Genomic DNA, 20,053 nt, shown 5'->3' with positions numbered 1-20,053 from the left:
CATTGGCTTAGGAAACCAGTTTGCACTGATGTCAGGAATGTACATAAGGTGTTCATAGAAATTTGAATTTAAAAGCACTCAAGTGTTGAAGTATTTTATGCCGTTCTGTGTTAAGGAAACATTTGCATCTTTTGGTATAAAATGATTAAGAATTTACAAACTGCAAATATGCACACATTCATTTTGGACTCACTCAGATGAGCCTTCCAGCATCTGGCAAACCAGGAAAACTTTACTGAGTGGGTGCTCCTCAATAGAAATACCCCAGTATCCTGCTTGTTTTGTGTAGTTATAGACAACGTGGTAGCACACAGAAAGCTCTAATTCCACATGCTGATACATTGTACTGGCCAATGTGGACAAGCACATTTTGCAACTTCTCTCACAGCACATTTTGATTTAAAAGAGGACAAACCCAAAGTCTCTGAATATGTATGTGGCGAGGTGCTAGGTATGATAGGGTTAATTAACTGATTAGTTGGATCAAGTATGTTAGAGATGGGAAGACACCAGAATGCATGGCTGGGCTACTACAGGACCTTGACTGGGCACCACTGGTTTGGTGCTCACCACGACTAGGCATTAAAATCTGTCTGAGACTGAAGCGCACAGACAACTCCCTCTCAGGTCTGAGACAGCAGGTTGGCGGCAGAAGAAACGCTGAGTCATGCTGTATGTGGGCTGGCTGGCCCGAGCTCTCCCCTAAGCCCCGTGTGCTAATTAATCTGTTTCACGGCTGACCGAGGATTCGGGAGCCCGATTGAATATTTAATGGTCGAACGCGGTTGCCACGGCACCTGCAGGCATGGTGGAAGCTGCTTGGCAAGCACCGGGGGATCAGGATGTAGCCTTTGATTTTTCGCAGCCATCTTGGCGTGTGGGACGTCTGCCTCCGATGAGCCCTCCTAGATAGTGCTGAAGCTCTGCAGGCTCCAGGCATGTGGCCGCTAAATCACTAGCTCTCAGCAGATACACAGCGCTGTTCCTACCGCTGATTCCAGCACAGTCCAAAAGGGTTTAAGGCCCTTATTTACGTCAAAAAGACATACTTGTGCTTTCTCCACTGATGACTTAATGCTACTTCATTCTTTTTCTTTTGCAACACCTTAAAGGCATAGCTTGCTTAAACAGGATATAGTTTACCCATATCCTAAATATTTTCATTCAGCCTAAACATGTTTGGTGTCCAAGGTTTTTTAATGTAGTTTCTAGCAAGGATTGAATGCTTATACCACACCAGTACGTGTCATGCAAACTACATGCCTGAACCATCGCACTTCATGCCTCAAACTGCATTGATTCTTACATAGATTTGTGCATGTGGTTTCTGACACTGTTATCATTATCTATAAAATACAATATTGTACAGAAGTCAAAAATCTATTTTCCAATCAAAATGGCCAGTAAGTACAAGTTATGATTTTTTCTGGAAAAAACCGTACAAAGATCCTATGTAGCCAAAAGACACCTGACCAACACACCTATATAAGCCTGTTGGACAAAACCTCTCCAAACCTTTGGGCATTATTTTAGAGTTGGCCCCCCTTTGCAGCCATAATACCCTTCACTCTTCTGGAAAGGCTTTCCACAAGAGCATTTGTGAGGTCAGGCACTGATGTTGGATGAGAAGTCCTGGCTTGCAGTCTGCATTCCAGTTCATCCCAAAGATGTTCAGTAGTGATCTTAGGCTTGTGTGCAGCTGCTCGGCCATGGAAACCCATTTCATGAAGCTCCCAACAATGTTCTTTTGCTGATCTTGTTTCCAGAGACAGTTTAGAACCCTGTAGTGACGGATGTAACAGAGGTTAGGTGACTTTTATGTGCTACTCACTTCAGCAGTCGGTGGCCCCTCTCTGTGAGTTGTCATGATCTGCCACTTTGTGCCTAAGCTATTGTCACTCCTAGACACTTCTGTTTCACAAAAATAGCACTACCTCTTGAACGAGGCAGATCCAGCAAGGTAGAGATTTCGTAAACTGACTTGTGGAAAAGGTGGCATCCTATGATAGTGCAGCGTTTAAAGCCACTGAGCTCTTCAGTGTGACCCATTCTACTGCCAGTGTTTGTCTAAGGAGACTGCATGGCAATGTGCTTCATTTTAATACACTTTTTAGCAATGGGTGTGGCCAAAACATCCAAACTCAGTAATTAGGAGGGGTCTACATTCAAAATATGTGAAAAAACAAGAGTTTTAAAAACTAAAGTTTAAAGAAATAATTAAAGGGTGTAGATAAAATGAGAGTCCTAATAACTGCAAAATGTAGACCAGCAAAACAGCCACCATCTGATAAACAGTACTGAAAGCTTTCACCTTTGAGAGAAAATCAAGCTCCACATGTTTCAGACCTGAAAAAATCCTACCCCTGTGCGAAGATAACTCAGCGCTATGGATCTGAAAGGATGTGTGGGTCTCAATTGATGTGCTATTCAGATCTCAGCATTGCTGAATGTGTTTGTGATTGCCTGCATCGTGAGAGGTTGAAAATGCAACCAACTTCTAAAACTGACCTTTGAAAGTATGGAAAAATATCCCTGCAGATTACTTAGAAAAACTGAAAGCAAGTCTCCTATAAAGAAAGGAAACTATAATAAAGGCAACAAGTGGACACAATAAATACTGGAAAATGTGATATTATATTTAGTTGTTGAGGCTTCTGTGTAATTTTCTGTAATATGTTTTCTGCTTTTTTCCTGACACTGAAAATTAATAGCTTACACTTAACGTTTGTTTTGATGGGCAATTAAATAAATAAAGGATGAGCTCAGATTTTTGCAAAAGTAACTGCAAAAGTAAAAGGGCATACTTCAGACACCAGACATGTCTTGGCTGAGCAAATACATTTGGATTAAGAGGAAAAATAGTGTAAATCTGATTTTTCGCCAAACAATTCCTTTGATACTTTAAAGGAGCAATTTGTAAGGTTTTTAGTTTAAAACAATCCAAAATGAACTAAAATCATCAACAGATTGATGTTATGTCAAAGACATCTGTGTACCATGTTGCAGAGGTATCCACTGAAGTTAGCATGTTAACCAGCTAGCGCTGTCTCGTAATATCACTTTGTGCCTCAAGAGGTGATAGTGAGTCACTGTAGTGTCGAGTCTACCATCAGTCCAACATGAGAGGATGAAGAAGTAGCACACCTGCTCCTGGCAAGTAACCACAAAGATTGTAAATTATATTATAAATAGAAGCAAAACAACAGTTAACATTGCTGTTGCTTTTTACTGTTGGAGACAGCTCTTGGTGAGTAAAGGAATGAAGGTTGATGCTGAACTTGCAACGTTTCTTCTAGACTGGTAAGTAAACGGGGAGGAATGAATAGGGAGGAGGAGGAACTTTGTGGAGTGTGAATTGGACAGCTTGCGTCATCTTACATATTGCTCCTTTAAATTATTCTCACAGAAAAACACACAAAGACTTCATGGTACTGAGTGGTTTGCCATGCTGCAGTGTAATCAGGGGAGAGTGTAGCTTGTCGGGCTTGGTGACAGTATATGTCCGCTGTTTTCTGCGCAGGAATGTGAGCTCTGCAGGAGAGGAGGCACGGCGCAGGATGCGGGAGTGCGAGGGGCTGACAGATGCACTCCTCTACGTTATCCAAACTGCGCTGGGCAGCAGTGAGATCGACAGCAAGGTCTGACCCTTTGCTCTGCTGTGTTGCCTACACGCTGAGCGCGCTCTGGGGTGTGCTCCAAGCTATTCTCTTTCACTAGCCACTGTCCTGAGTGTAGAAGGAGTGATGACAATTGCTCCTTCTTCAGCCAGGACAGTGGAAACAGATAAAAGCCATTTTGATTGATCATATTTATATTTTATGTGGCTCTACTTTGTCTTTTCCAGTTAATCAGATATCAGAAAAAATAAATATCGGGACATATTGTGTATCGAGAAAGCTTCTTGAAGTATTGTGATATTACATTTTTGCCATATTTGCCACCTCTACTGGAGGCATCACAAAACAGTAGTGAATCATTCATAGTGCAACTACAAGGAGTACTTTAGCATAGATAATGCATGAATTTGTTTTCATTCCTTCTGATGGTAATTACCACAGACAGTGTTATTGTGTGTTCCTCCCTCTCCATTGTGTTAGCGGTTACAGTATTAAGAGTGGGTTGCGGTAATTGCACAGATTAAGTTACAAAGTCAGACAGCCACTATATTGAGTTTCTAGTTTGTTTGAATTTTGAGAACTCGTTGTTACTGCCATAATATTTTGTGAGAACCAGTCAGAGAATTTTAAAAAAGACCATCAGAGTTAAATCCCTCTGAAACCGTTTACAAGATCAAAGTCCTCTCCTTTGTTTTGCCCTGCCTCACTGCTCATGACAATAGGATTAGCTTCCCTTGCTCTCCACTGGACTCCATCCAGAGGACCAATCTAACAAGAAACTATTAAGAACACAGATGCAGTAATGCATGGACTTTACAAAGAGGATAAATTGTCTCCTGAAAAGAAAAAAGACACATTTGGATAATACTGTATCTGGCAAAGCCGAACTTGTCCATAGGGATTATGGTGCATTCTGCTTTTGCAAAGATAACGTCAGGGTAGACAGTGTTCCTTTTGAAGTTAAACTGAGAAGTTAATGCAGATATTCCAGCACAGAACCATTCTTGCGAAATAGAAGTAGCCTAATGTGAAAACATCCTGCTTTTTTCAAGTCTCTCCCTAATCTGTCTGTCCTTGACTTTTTCTTCAACATCCTGTGGCTCCAACAGACTATAGAGAACTGCGTGTGCATTTTGAGGAACCTGTCCTATAGGCTGGCGGCTGAGACGTCTCAGGGGCAGCAGCTGGGATCGGAGGAGCTGGACGGGGTGCTGTGCACTGACGCCAGCGGGAAGGACGCTGAGAGCTCCGGCTGCTGGGGCAAGAAGAAGAAGAAAAAGAAGAGCCATGATCAGGTGGGCCACGGGCCTGAGCGCCGCAGCTGCTAGCAATTAGCACCATTTAGCGTTGCTGCCGTTCGGGCGGCCTGCGTCGCCAATCACCCCCCCCCCTCCAGGAGATAATTACTTACTTTAGCAGGCTGATTTCATTTAAGTTCTGAAAACAGTGGGAAGAGAAGGGCATTGGCCGCATTTTCCCCCAGCCGCGTGGGCTGAATGGGGAGGTAGAAAGTTGCATTATCTTGTATTGTGGCTTTTAAATTGCTAAATATATGGGAGTAGACCGATCATTTACAATGATGCAAATGCACATCTGGGAAGGTGATGAATGAAGCCCTGTTTAGGACAGCTGGATTGCCACTACTTGGTAAATGTTTTTACTGTAGCAGATTAGCACATAACTTAGGATCTTGCCATATGTTTCATATAATTTATCCACATTGTGTTCATCTCATTCTTTTAATCAGATTTTGGCATTTCTCTTTTTCTCTAAAGTAGCTCATTCAAACTGGGTGTTTGTCAAATGAGGTTTGTTCCTCTTCCTGTGCTCTCAGTGGGATGGAGTGGGGCCTTTTCCAGACTCCGGCGATCCTCCCAAAGGGCTGCAGATGCTCTGGCATCCATCCATTGTGAAGCCATACCTCACACTGCTGTCGGAATGCTCCAACCCGGACACGCTGGAGGGGGCGGCCGGGGCTCTACAGAATCTGGCAGCGGGCAGCTGGAAGGTAGGCCCCACACCAAAACCAGTGAGTAACCCCACCCCACTCAGAACCAAGGACCATCCAGGTCAACCCACACTATGACTGTTACACTGTACAACATTCATACACCACACCCAGAAAGAACTGTCGCTAACATACATTCAGTATTGGTTTCTCTAAAGATTCTATGCACCGTTGACCAATCAACTGTTACAACTAAACTTCACTGCTCAAAAAAATACCCTGCAGAATTTTGACTGCTCAAAACATATTACAAATTAGCTTAGTAGCCACAGTCCAAATTTGCCTTCTGTCAAGCCGTTCACTCCATCAATCCACAGAACAGTTCTACAACCTACTCTTACTTTGCTAACATCATCTAGTCAAACAGCAAAGCCCTTTTGCTATGGATAGAAATGAGGTCAAAGCCCATTTGTAAAACCTGTATCCTGGGTGGCTTGCAGTGGTCGGTGTATATACGAGCAGCGGTGAGGAAGGAGAAAGGACTGCCCATCCTGGTGGAACTGCTGAGGATTGATAATGACCGTGTGGTGTGTGCTGTGGCCACAGCGCTCAGAAACATGGCCTTGGATGTGAGAAACAAGGAGCTCATTGGTAAGTTGTAGTTGTTAGTATGCACATGTTAGAATAAGCATGTCAAACTGGGACCTTCTGGGCCAAAGTGCTGTGGAGATTGTTTACCCTCATCTAACACTCTGAATTCAGTTCATGAAGGCCTTGCTAATTAGCTGATGAGCTGAATCAGACGTGTTTAATGAGGCAGTGTGCTAAAGTCTGTAGTGTTTTGGCCCGCATGGACTGGATCCTGACACATGTGCCCTAGAATGAACATTTTGTGGTTAAGGTTGTAAAATCGCATTGATAAATCGCAATGCATTGATGTGTATCTGTTTTGGAATGTTAGAACCATGATTGGTTATAATAGTAGTATGTAAAGTGGGTTCATTTTTCCGGCACAACTAAAATTTTCAGGCTATTTTTGAAAATAAAATTTCACTAAATCAGCTTTTGGTGTGGTTCCGTTCATTGACGGACCAGTGTTGTTGCAGAGGCAGGCAGGCTTATGTGTTAGAGGAGCAGAAGCAAGTAATGAGCAAGTAAAGTTATGACTGAAGTTAGCTCTTCAGCATCTAGATGTAGCGGTTTGAGTGAAATAAGGTGCTGTAAAGGGATTCCAAAAGAAGGACAAACATTAGCAATGAAATAACCAAAAAAAAAAAAACAAACAGAAATTGATAAATATTGTGTAAATCCAAACACAATGGCATATTGAATTTGTTTTAAAAAGAAAATCTTGTACGAAAAATCGTCAAATTGAATCGAAATGGTGAAATTTTTAATGTGCTGATGCATTGAAGTGTATCTTGAAGAATCCATTTCGAATCATCATGTCAGTTATTTACACCCAATTCTAGTTGATTTTTGCAAGAGTACTTCTAATGCATTCTTTAATGGTGCTTCACACAGTATTAGTTCTTTATACACTGTTCTTTGTATTCAGCAATCACTGCCGCTTTGGAGATTTTAATATCTGTGCCTGTGTGTGTGCGTGTCTACATAATGAGTAATCTTGGTTATTGAATAAATCCAGCAAGCAATGTTGGTTATTGAATAAATGTATGCTGCAGTGAGAGGCAGCATGTTATTGTTTGAAGTGTTCCTTGTGACACTAATAGACAATTATTGATCTTTGCAATGATTTGGGTGCCGATGTTGGCCTCAGAGTCTCCATGGTAACCACTCTTCAGTGTTTCAGTCTGGGTTTAGTCTTGAGCATTTGTATCATGTGACGAATATGGGGCAAAGAGGATTCTGAAAGCATGTTGAAGTGGAGGATATTCTACTGGAATACTGATTACTGAAGAAGAGAATTGTGCAATTGTCATCCTTCACTTAATTTAAAAAAATGATGAAAACAGCAAACTCAGAAGTATTCGCGGGAAACTTTGTGTGTAAATAGCTTCAGTTTATCGAGAAAGGTAGTTACTGACTAAATACAGAATTGTAGCACAGGTTTTTTCCCCAACAAGACACCTTTGTGTTCTTGCTAAATAGACATGTGTGGGGTTTGGCTTGTTCTTTTCGAATGGCTAAATTAAATATTTATAATTTTGAACACATCAGTGCCATGGAGAATGAACCATCTGGTTTCAGTATGTAGCCACACTGTGACCAGTGTGTAGGCGTAGCAGTGCCACTGTATGGCCTGATCCAGAGATTTTGGTGGATGCTGCCGTCTTCAAGACTGAGCAGAGTCATCAGCCAACACACTGAAAAGACCCATCAGCCCTACAGTGAATGTGTCAGACTCTTCTGAAGCAAATGTCAGAGCAGAAATCTCAATCTCAGCCCTAAATTGCTGAAAAACCCTCGATTCCCAGACAGATTGTCCACCCCCCACCCACTCAAACATCCCCCTTCCCATCTGCTAATAAACCAAAGGTTTTATCTCTTCGTTCTTCCTCTGCCTCCTCCTCTGCTCTCCTCCAAAAGGCAAGTACGCCATGAGAGACCTGGTCCACCGGCTGCCGGGAGGCAACAATAACAGCAGCAGCGGCGTGGGGAAGAGCATGTCCGACGACACCATCACTGCCATCTGCTGCGCTCTGCACGAGGTCATTACCAAGAACATGGAGAACACCAAGGCCCTGCGTGACGCTGGAGGCATTGAGAAGCTCATCGGTATCGCACGCAGCAAAGGAGACAAGTGCGTAGCAGAAGTTGCCTTTGAAATGAGCTAACATTGGCTTCAGATCCAGCAGTTAAAAACCCTGCTAAAACATTTAAACTGCAGGCCTGTTATTCACACATACATCTGAAGACTTACCATTCAGAAGCTGCTATTAATTATTCAGTAACTACAATGAAGTTAATATTGTAGTGCAATATGTAGTGTGACTTATGTAGTTATGAGAGTGAGGAAGTGAAGTGTGGTCCCTTGCTGTCCAAGGGGTCAAAGACTTCTTTAAACACACGTAACTCACATAAAAGTCCTAAAATAAAGGTGTGAGATATATTGGTCGTCGATATATTATTATTTACAGTGTTGGATTAATGACCTGTTTTTGCTCACACTAACACATGTATAGTAACTGCTGGTGGGAAACCCCACCCCAACCCCTTTTTATTTATTTTTTTTTCCAGAAACAATATGATGCAATAAAAATCCCTGGGCAAGTTTTCTTATTGCTGAGAATGGGGTCCAGGTTATGTATGGCTAATAAATAATGTAAAAATGTAAAATGTTTACATAAAGTAATGAAAATGTAGTTTACAGTTATTTTCTGGAATATTGTCTGATCAAACTGTGTCAAACTAATCAGTGGTCCATCTTTAGAATTTTAACCTGTCTTACATTCACATGCACTTCATATGTTCATTCATTCACTTCATATATGGGTTAAAGTGTAAACTTGTTTTAAATGCAAAAAATTAATTGATCAGGTATTGAAATCAGTACTTGCCCCAATAAAGTATTACTTAACAATTAGCGTAACAGCCCTGAAGTTCCATATTGGCATGTTCCTCACGATTGTGAATGCTTATATAGAAAACCACACAAAATCTATCACCCTCATTAAATGAAGTGGCTGCAGTTGTTTTCAAAAATGTCCACACAAGACATGTTTATCAGTGTTTTGTAATAGCCTTTAAAAGAGTTAAGGCCTTTAAAAATGTTACTCAAAGTAATTGAGAAAACTATTGGGCATGGAATTAATACCAAATCAAGCTATCCTTTACTACACAGGCTCTGTAGCTAGCCTTCGGTGCTTTCTCATTGCAAGGTGTTCTCTTCGAACACCATATCTCCAGCACAAATCATAATGGAGAAGAGCATGATAATTCATCCCCCTGGCAGAGATGTTAACATGCGAGACCAATGACAATGCTGTCATTTGCTTAAAGAAGTGCAATAGATTTTCAGTGGAAATGAAAATGACTTTGTACGAGCCCTGGGCAGAAGTCCAAGCAAGGAAAGGATGGTACTCATTTTTTATTCATTTTTGGTAATTGTGGCTGTGGAGTCTAGGTGTTTCCCTCAAGTATGTCCTTTGTGTGATAGATCTGCAGGACTAATGCGCATGTTTTTTTGAACGTCTGACTGGCAGACTTAATTATTGTTTTCATTTAGTTATCAAATGTAACATGATATCAGTTTTTCACATTATTTTATTGAACAACTGCTAGTTGCACAGTAGATTCTACTATTTGAGAGCACAAGCACTTTGTTATTTATAGAACAGAAAGTGTTCTCTCTCTCTCTCTCTCTCCTCTCTCTCTCTCTCTCTCTCTCTCTCTCTGAAGCTGTTTCGCAGTCTCATGGGATTTTATTATTTAGGTTTGCAGAGTCTGTAACTTCTAACCGTTTTTCTCTGAATGTTCCCCTATAGACATACGCCCAAGGTGGTGAAAGCAGCATCTCAAGTCCTGAACAGTATGTGGCAGTACCGGGATCTACGCAGCCTATACAAGAAGGTAGGGAACTCAGAGAACGTCACAGTCTTTAAAGCTTTGCTTTATACTGCAGCTCTAGCATCTGAGACACCTTTGTCCAGATAAGCTGTTTATGTATAGATAAAGGCACTGAAAGTGTTTTCACTCGGCATACTAAAGCAACACAGAGAGAAAGCAAAAATGTATGAGAAATATGTAGAGAAAAAATTGGAGATTGCTCTTTCAAAGACACTCAATTGCAGTCTATTTAATTGCATATACTGTGATGGAACAAAAAAGTTTTTTAAATTTGTAACCTTTAATTATCGGGGCTATAGTAGTAATTAATCTGTTAATCTAACAAAAAGTCTCTCGGGGCAAAAGTTACAAAAGCAACTCTACACAACCATGCATAAAGTTGGTGCTCGGCAATATATTGCTAATACTGCTATACTACAATATAGATTTGTTTATTAGCATTGATCGATAACAAGCTTAGTTAACTACAATGTGTGCTTTTCTGGTTGCAAAATTTAATAACATTAAAGACATAGCTTTCCAGAAATAGTTTCCTTTCTAGAAATGTGCTTCTCTAGTTCAGGAAGATGTAGTGGAAAGCCTTATTTTCATCGACAGAGTCTAGTGATGGTATTGTCCAATTAAGTAACAAGGACTACTGCAAAACTAGGAGTTAAAAAAAGCGTTTAAAAATTAGGTCAGTACTTGATATGAGAGATCTATTAGAAACTGTTAATGATAACATTTACCCTACACTTACTAACTGCCACATTGGACGATTTCCCTTATTTGCAGGATGGCTATTCTCAGTACCACTTTGTGGGTTCATCCTCTACAATAGAAAGAGACAGGCAGAGACCTTATTCATCTTCTCGCACGCCCTCCATCTCCCCAGTGCGGACTTCGCCCAATAATCGGTCAGGTGAGTGGTGTTCTTTAGCACTTCATGTTGACTGACACCTCAGACACCCACACTGTTTTCCACGTTTCAAAGTTGCAGAATGGATAAATAGTGAACAAAAGTTCCGAAAGATGGGGTCATTCATCTAAAATTGATTTTGATTTCCTTTTTTTTTCACAGCAGACCTATTTTGTTGACACATAAATGGAATAATGTAACAGTGTAAAATTCAAGTGGAGCTAAGAAAACATTCTTTGTTAAATGCAGTTCAGTTTTTGTTTTCCTGTGATTTTTTCGTATTTTGTAAAAAGTTGTTTTCATTATGCCTAGATATACTAATGCTAGTTGTGCTGTCAGTGACCTCTGCTGTAGAGCAAATAAAGGGAAAACATGCCATGTTATATTGTCCTTTAATCAGCAGTAGGTTTAGAGCTTAAGCTGACAGGCCCATCGCAAAACAATTACTCTCCGTTGACTGTGGCTGGAGCTGTGGTTTTCACAGAGCTGATGTGAAAATCAATCTAGTTGCAAGTAAGATGGCCTAACACTATGGTAACCATGAGCCAGCAGCTGACTGAGAAGAGCTAAAAACATATTGAACTTGATATCGCCTGCTTGGCTAAACGCCAAATCATGGTTCTTTGTGAAATTTTGAACTTCTACTCTGAGGACTGTGCCAAAATACAAAGCTCCAGTATTCGTCAATTAGTAATTGAAAAGCACCCAGATATAATACCGCATCACTGTTTTCACAAATGTGGGATTTAATCAGTGATATTACACTATGGGGATATATCCTACCTACATTCTACAGTATAATATATAATCATACATTACAGGTGCACCTGGATTCTTAGAGCAATAGTTTCTACTTCTTCCTTTTACATTTCAAGGCTTTTAAAAACACTGCAAGGCATTTTGGTCTGTGGTAATAAAACTGGCTAATAAAACACAAAAAAGTGTTGGACTGAGTTGAATTTTGATCACTCGCAGTATGTTTGTCAGCATTTCCGCGTGTAAAGGTAACATACATAGCTGTGCTGTTGTCATTTGTCTGGAAACACTCACTTGAATGTAAGTAGTCCAAGATAATAATACATTATACTATTGTCTATAAGCGTGTTGTATGTAGTACTCGATGTCAGACACACCTTGTGTCAAATGCCATGTTATAAAGAATATTTACAGCTCAAGATACATAATTATATTACTGTGCAAAAGTCAGGGACCACCCTTGATTTATTTAATTTTCACTCAGAATGGCTATTAATTGAGTTATTTTTCAGGAGATATTTCTAAGATTAGGTATAAGATAGTTCTCTTGCAGAAAAAGCCAAAGGAAAATCAGTGAAAAAACCAAGATTTTCCAAAACTGTTCAAAAAAATTATTCATAGGTAAGTAAATGGGACTCTTAACAAGCGTGCAAGACCTGGTAGAGCACCAAAACTGCCACCACTAGATAAACAGTACTGAAAGCTTTCATCTTTGAGAGATAAGAGAAAATCAAATCAGCAAAAATCCACAAGTGTTTCCGTCCATCCTTTCACCATGAGAAGACAACTCAACACTGTGAGTCTGAAAGGAGGTGTAGCTGTCAAGAAGCCATTATTAGAAAGGAAATGGACAAAAAACTGACATAAACCTTTATAAACTTTTATAAAGGCTAATTCCAATAAGTGTGTAACACAGTACTTACAGAGGTAAAACTACATTGAAATTGACAAAGGCAGTGTTTATGACGGCTCATGCTTATTGGAATAAATCTTTATAAATGTTTATGTAGGTTTGTGTCAGTTGTCGTCAAAGGTTTATGTAGGTGTCATGTACCCTTGTCAGTGCTGCCCTTCAGTAAGGTGTTACAGATTGTTTGTTACAATGCTAAGATCATTGTCATCAAGATTGTAGTGACATAAGGACAGACGACTTCTTACCTAAACCTTACTGAAACTTTATCCATAGCTTGCTGGCCATCGTGTGTTGCAGGTTGAATTCATTATCCTTTGAGTCCATTCGTACTCTGAAGGTGGAACTGTGCAGTTGTCTCTTCCTCTTTGCTTTACTTTGAGTAATCAGATTTCCTCGCAGATCTCATCAGTGTTTCTACCAGCTTCACTGGACACAAAATTAGCAAAAAGGGGAAATAGATCTATGGCCTCAGGAGTCAAGCACAAACAATTGACTGACTGAGTCTTATTTAGAAATGGGAATTAAATGATGACATTTGCTCTCTAAACATAACTAAAGACTCGACTCATTATATTGAAGTAGAGTTACTGAGTAAACATGACTGAATGTCTCGTGAAGGTGTGAGGAGGTATCTTGTTTTTTTTTGTTGTTTGTTCCCTTTTTGTTGTAGTGTAATGTGTTGATATGCTGACTTAGGTTTGTTTGTTTGCTTGAAGCGAGTGCCCCTGCCTCCCCTCGAGAGATGATGAGCCTGAAGGAGAGGAAGGCAGACTACGAGTCAACTGGAACCAATTCTGGTTACCATGGCAACAAGGGCGAGCACACCTCCCGAAAGGACGCCATGGCAGGTAAGGCTTTGGCGTTCTGAGTCTTCCTCTCACTGGCTAAGGTCATCCTAAACCTCCATTGGGAGATTCTCCTCATACATCCAAAGCAGTGTAACAGGAAAGAACTCCAGAGACTGTCATTGAGGACCTAATGAGACTTTGATATTCATTCTCAAATCAGCTGCTACACATAGCCTACTTTTGTGTGATCATGCCTTAGCAAATTTACCAGCAGTGATGTGAGATTTTTCTGTGGATTTATTGTAATCTTTGTGCAGTAAACATTACTTGCTGTGTGTTCGGAAGCCTGCACCTGCATGCGTGTTGGAAGCTGCTTGTCTGATCTGCAGACACAATGAATCATTCTCCTCTCCAGTGGTATTACTCACAAGCTGATCAGATGCTTAGCACGCATTCATGAATCTCTTCCCATATGTGCCCTCTCTCACAGCTCAAATCTCCAGTGGAACCTCCACACTGTTTCGAGGTGCTTATGTGTCTCCGAGTGACGACCTCAAACATAACCAGGTGAGCAGCATTAACATACAGAATTACCAAATATTTTAAGCTTTTAAAGACATACATTTCTCATACTTAGGTCATATTCACCACGTATGACCTGATTTCTACCTCTGTATTTAATCCATTTTTCCTCTATAGATTTCAAATAAAATATCACAAGTAGGGGTGTAACAGTACACAGAGGTCATGGTTCAGTTCACATCTTGGTTTGGATACAAGTTCAGTACAACAGAAAAAAGCAACAAAAACCCCCAAGTGCATAAGGCTAGGTTTATTTTCACTTCTTTTGAACAGACAGTAGTTGACGGTATAGTTTGTTCCACATAGTGTCATATAATCCCACCTAAGGTGACTTTAGTTGGTACAGCCTGGTACAGCCTGGGTCATTTGCACTCGATGTCAAGTTCAGTTATGATTTTGTAGTTAGGAGCAGAGAAAACACAGAAACATTTGTAAGGCTTTGTGCTGAATCTCTTGACAGGCGCAAACGTACTGCAGGCTGTGGATCGGGATAACAGTTTGTGTTTTTAAAAAAAAATTCTCATTTTATTTACCTCGATATCTGCCTTCCTCACCTCTTGCTCACTGTTCAGAAATCTCAAACTCCACCTCACAGCTGATCGGGGGTCAGCCTTTATGACTGTGCTGCTGTTATGAATTATGAATGCTGTTATAAGTTAGCTGGTGAAAAAGTGTCCTCCGCATAGATATACACATATAGATGCCGCATTGTCTGTTGTTCTCTGTTTGAGGTGATACGTCTGAGCGTCTGCCGTGTTGGAGCGGTCAAGATCTGCTTGTAAACAAGTGATTAAATTGGCCACAACTTCCTTATTACTCAACCAATTTTCACCAAATTTGTTTTGCTATAATCCTCAGACATATATTAATGAAGGTGGCACAGACTGCTCTCAGTAGTCTCGTTTATTTCTGTTTAATAACTGTGTTGATTAGCTGTCTGGAGCAGCAGGAAACAGTCTCACTCATATAAGCAAATCCATAAATGTGTGAATCACTTCTAATCTTAATGCACATAAAAAATGTACTACACCCTCCCAAAACACAGTAAGAAGGACAAGGCTGAAGTTGCCTTCCCATCCGCCAGCTTCTTGTTCGAATTTTCCCGTTCCACCTTTAAATGGTGCAGCAGTTACTTTGTAGTACCTGAGGCTGCACCATTTATGATGGAGTGTGAAAATTTGAACAAGAACAAATATAACAAAATATATTTTGTTTTTTATCAAATAAATGTTTTCACAGTTTTGCATCTGTGAAGTTTGTATGTCAGTTTGTGTTACACATATGTGCCAGGTCTCTTAACGCCCTGAGGAATGTGCAAATGGTTAGCAAAACAGCCATGCATTTAAAGGTTATTGAGTTTTTATTTATTCATAAGGCTAACATTCTAGCACCTCTGTCAGTCCCATAGCTGCTGTTGTAAAGTAATAGAACAGCAAAAATCAAATGTACACATTTTCCCCTTTACCTCAAATCCAGTTAGTCAGCCAAGGTATGTTTAGTGTCTGAAGTTTACTTCTTTTATTTTTGCACTGGAGATATGGCTACTATAGCTAACAAGAAATGGAACATTACACCCCACCAATTAGCACTGTTCAAAGTCATCACACACTTGTATCAAACTGCATTAAGTACTTAAAGCTACACTATGTACGTTTTCGAGATTTGGAGTGCTCTCAGGTAGAAATGTGTAATTGCACACAGCATGTAGAACATTTTGTAAAGGTTGTGTCTGTTGTGCTGTTGACCCCAAGAGGCTGTGCGTGTGACATTAATACATAAAGACAGATGACATGGTCTAAAAAACTGAGAAATCTGACCCAATGCCTCTGTCTTTTGAATCATTATTTCTTTATTCAGCAATGCTATTTCCTTCCATTTTAAGTTTTAAAAACCTTGCATCATGCAGCTATAAGTAACATACAGTAGATTGTGTTGCTTCTAACAAACTGTTATCTATAAAAATGGACAAAAGTACAGATAAATTTCACAATTGAAGATGGCTTTTACTACTGATTTCGCTATGCAATATATATCAATTTTTGTTTTTATAGTAGTTCAGGAAGATATAGTGGAAACATACCTATTTCTATAGTTAATAGAATGTCATGCTCCACTGGATAAATAAAGAAGCAAAATTCAGACACAAAGCATGTCCTGGCTGATCGACTACATTTGGAGTAAGAAAAAAATTGTGTAAATAAATATAATATCTGGCCAAACGATTGTTTAAAGCTGTAGTCTGTCAGGAACAGTAGTTCCTGAGTAGTCCTGCATGTGCTGTTCTTACTCTTGCTCTCTCTGGGTGCTGTCAGGTCTCAGCTCAAGGCAACCCTCCAGAGGCCTACCCTCCCTTCCAGACTCCCCCAGGAGCAAACTTCGAGGAGGCTTACTATGAGGATCAAGCGCACCAGCGCCCTCCAGCCGCCGCCGACGGCACCATGCACCTGGGCCTGAAGTCCACTGGGAACTATGTGGACTTCTATTCAGCCTCCAGGCCCTACAGCGAACTGAACTATGAGACGAGTCACTATCCCGCCTCGCCCGATTCCTGGGTGTAGAGGCGGCAGGCCGGGCTGAGGAAGCACTGATACACAGAGAGAAACCAGCCCCGCATGTGCATGAACACTACCGGACACTCACACTCACTCACACATGGACACTCCCCTTCAGTGTGGATTGGACTGAGGATTCCACTGAGCTGTTCATTCACAGAGGCTGTCAGAGACTGTATCTGAAAAAGAAGAAGAAGAAAATGTGGAGAAAGGCTAAGGGAATGTGTTTTACTGGACAGAGCCCCAAAGCGTAAAGACAGTCTTCAAGGCTGCTGAGAGAATGCAGGAACGTTGAGAAAGCGGTAGGGAAAGCTGTAAATACATGGCAGAGAGAAGAGGTGGGTATGTGAAGCACAAGAAATCAATACATCATTTAACACAAGCTGAGGAAAATAGTTCTGACGCATTTTTAGGACATTTGTTTGCGTTCGACCTGCTTTTTAATGGAGTGCTCTTTTCACGAGGAGCTTCTCAGAGCCTTTTTATCTTTTTTGTTCATTATCTTTATTTTGTACCTCCTCTTTTTAACTTCTTAATTCTAGTGTAAAGTATTTGTTGTATATTGCAGATGTAGATACAAGTTACATTGTGTATATTACAGAAAAAAAAAAACTACTGTGTCCTCCCCTGTGGCTCAAAATATCATTTTTCTGGTATGCTGGGAAACAGAGAAAAGGATACGTGACTTAAACATTCTCTTCTGTAGGTAAGGTATGTTTTGGCAGCAGAAAAGGTAGGCTGTAGTTTACTCAGACATCTTTTTTTGAGAACAGCTGAGATCACAACACTAAACGTCATTCCATGCGCCGAGTGCTACACTGCCTGGCAAGTGTTTACTGATGAACATTTTTAGCCTCATTCTGCTCTTTTTTTTAATGCTTTGTAAAGATTCAGCGACAGGCTCTAATTTTGTGTTTTAATCACATTTGAACTGAAACTGTATGGTTCCACTAGGCTCCAAATGATCTGTGCTCCATTTTTGTAAAATGTGCCAAACGTGGTTGTCCCTGAGCCAGGGGGTACCACCAAGCTGACGCTGAAGTTTACATTCACCGTCAACATCATTGGTTGTTATGATACCAGTTTGTAAATGCTTTTTTTGTTTGTTTGTTTGTTTGTTTGTTTTTTAACGTTTCAACGGCATATAGCCACACACACTACAACAAGACTGGAATAATGCTCGGAGGGACACAGCCTTTCAGAGCTAGTATCCCTCCTACAATGTACAATTAGTTTACGCTGTGTTGTAAAATAGACAATTGAACAAATCAGCTTTTTTTTTTTCTTCCAGAAATCAGTGGTTCTTAAGTTCATCGTAGACTAATGTCAATAGAGTATGAATATATATTATATAAATACAAATATATATATACTTTTTATGTGCAGATGTGGATGTCACCTAATGCAGCAACATTATGAAGAAAAAGAAGTACTTAGAATACATGTAGGGTTTTGTTCACGTTAATTTCTGATCCAAATTTACACTCCAAACTGTTGCCCTCCTGTCGTCATGTTGTTGCTGTGTGAAACAGGTGAGACCAGGGCTCCAGTCACAGAGATGAATGATGCATCCAAATTTCTAACGCTGATCAGAAACGGTGCTAAAAAAAAATCCATGTGCATTTTGGTGTCAAGATAACGTTTGCCATTTGATGTTGCTACCTTTCTAAATATCAGAGCAGTTTTGAAAGCGTTTCATGCCCAGAGTGTAATCGAGGCCCTTCATACTTCTAAAAAAAATAAGAAATACAACACTGCAAAAGTGTGCTGCTAGTCTCGGCTTGCTCGTAGAAAAGTGATTTCCAGTTGTGATTGCCCCTCTCTCTTATCTCAGGACATCTTACCTTCGTTCTCTGAAGGAGCAGCGTGATGAACGCTCCTCCTCTCAGACAAAAAGACAGACAGAAGGAGCAGCAGTCACGGCCTCTGCTCGAGCTATTACTTAATCTGAAGTAGTTGAGGACCCTTTGAAGTGTGGCGGCAAGCCCTGGTCTTCCCTCCATATCATTTTGAATTTAGAGATAACTGTCAGATGCAAGGAAACGGAATGATATTTCCTGAATTTGTCTCACATATCTTTCAGCACTATCAATAGTGAACATGGAAAAAAAAATACATGCGAAATATTTGTGGAAAAAGTAGACATGTCTGACGACCTGTATTGGAAATGTAAGTACATTTTTTTGTTGCTAGACAAAGTGTTTGAGAGAATTGTGAACCTTTTTATTGCCAGATTGCAACTGCTATAAGATAAAAACTGACTATGGAAAAAAAAAAGTTTTGTGATCATTCCGTGAGCATCAGTCATTAATACAGAGAAATTTATTAAGTTTAGTAAGATTCATCTGAAAATGGACTTCTGCTGTTATTTGTTTGTATCATCTATTTGTTAAGTTCACTCAAAGTGTTTTACCCCATAAAATGCAGAACCTCATTGTGTACTCTTGCAGATTTATGTACCTAAATTAACTCAAGAAATGCTTCACCTGCCTTGGAACATTGTCTTTGTTTACTTATTATTGTAGAATCAAGGCATAATCTAAATAATTTTGGCCACATCAAAGATTTGTTATGCTGGTTTGAGTTTCAGTCTAATTTACTTTAGATGGAGTCCTCAGATAGCCATCAGGGCCAGATGAGATTGCAGTATGGCTCTGAGTAGACTTTTATCATGGTGCTTTCAGTTATTTTCCCCCAAATAGATATTTTGACAGTGCGAGTATGTGGCTGTCAGCTTGCCTCAAAAATATGATTTTTAAAAACAGCATTATGACCAGCGCTACAAGGAAAATCACAGATGTGGTTCTTTTTTTTCTTTTTAAACAAATCCAGATGGCATGTAAAACATCAACGACTGCTGTAATAGCCTACCTCAGTCACTAAAATGCATAGTCATAAATGTAGTATGCAATTTTGAAATATTTTTTAAATTGTTATTAATTTTAAACATAATATTCAGAGTAGAGAATGTCAGCGCTGACATGTAACTGCACAGAGCTGTCCTTAACACCAATCTTTCTTTATCAACACACTGTACTCTGTATAACACAATTTTCTCAAAGTAATTGAGGGTTCATAGCCAAAGCTACTCATAATGCATATTAGGAATTACCCGTGATTATTGCCTGTCATAGTCGCCTAGATATTCATCTTTGTTGTTAATATCACTGTGATAATTCTTATTCTCTGGAATCTTTTTAGGATATTAATTACAGGCCCACCTACTGAGAGAACAAAGATGAGAATATTTCTTGAGCTTTATGTTGAGGCTGAGCATCTGTACTGCTGTGTAGGTACAATACTGTCCCCTGCTGGAAACTCTGTACAGTCCTCATGCTGCAGAGCTCTACTAAAGGTACACACCCTGCCATTACCTACAAGTCTATTCATCTTCACACGGTTTTCACGGCAGCAGCTGTGAATTTAGATGACATATGGCCCCATTATTATAAGACACAATACGTGACAG

General features: G+C 40.1%; 1 protein-coding gene across 1 annotated transcript in view; it reads left to right on the top strand.

The window, feature by feature from the left end:
• ctnnd2b (catenin (cadherin-associated protein), delta 2b) overlaps window positions 1-18,942 on the top strand; it is a 111,062-nt gene extending 92,120 nt beyond the window's left edge. Inside the window, exons 14-23 of the mRNA XM_036597044.1 lie at window positions 3,521-3,638; window positions 4,727-4,912; window positions 5,452-5,646; window positions 6,066-6,216; window positions 8,116-8,329; window positions 10,014-10,098; window positions 10,870-10,996; window positions 13,379-13,510; window positions 13,941-14,017; window positions 16,345-18,942. Of these exons, the coding sequence (XP_036452937.1) occupies window positions 3,521-3,638; window positions 4,727-4,912; window positions 5,452-5,646; window positions 6,066-6,216; window positions 8,116-8,329; window positions 10,014-10,098; window positions 10,870-10,996; window positions 13,379-13,510; window positions 13,941-14,017; window positions 16,345-16,590 (1,531 nt within the window). The 3' untranslated portion in view covers window positions 16,591-18,942. The remainder of the gene's footprint in view (window positions 1-3,520; window positions 3,639-4,726; window positions 4,913-5,451; window positions 5,647-6,065; window positions 6,217-8,115; window positions 8,330-10,013; window positions 10,099-10,869; window positions 10,997-13,378; window positions 13,511-13,940; window positions 14,018-16,344) is intronic.
• The last annotated feature ends 1,111 nt before the right edge of the window (window positions 18,943-20,053 follow it).

Source organism: Colossoma macropomum, unplaced genomic scaffold, assembly GCF_904425465.1.
Source record: "Colossoma macropomum unplaced genomic scaffold, Colossoma_macropomum, whole genome shotgun sequence".
Taxonomy (NCBI): domain Eukaryota; kingdom Metazoa; phylum Chordata; class Actinopteri; order Characiformes; family Serrasalmidae; genus Colossoma; species Colossoma macropomum.
The sequence above is the reverse complement of the archived record's forward strand: the minus strand, read 5'-3'. Positions and strand labels throughout refer to the sequence as shown.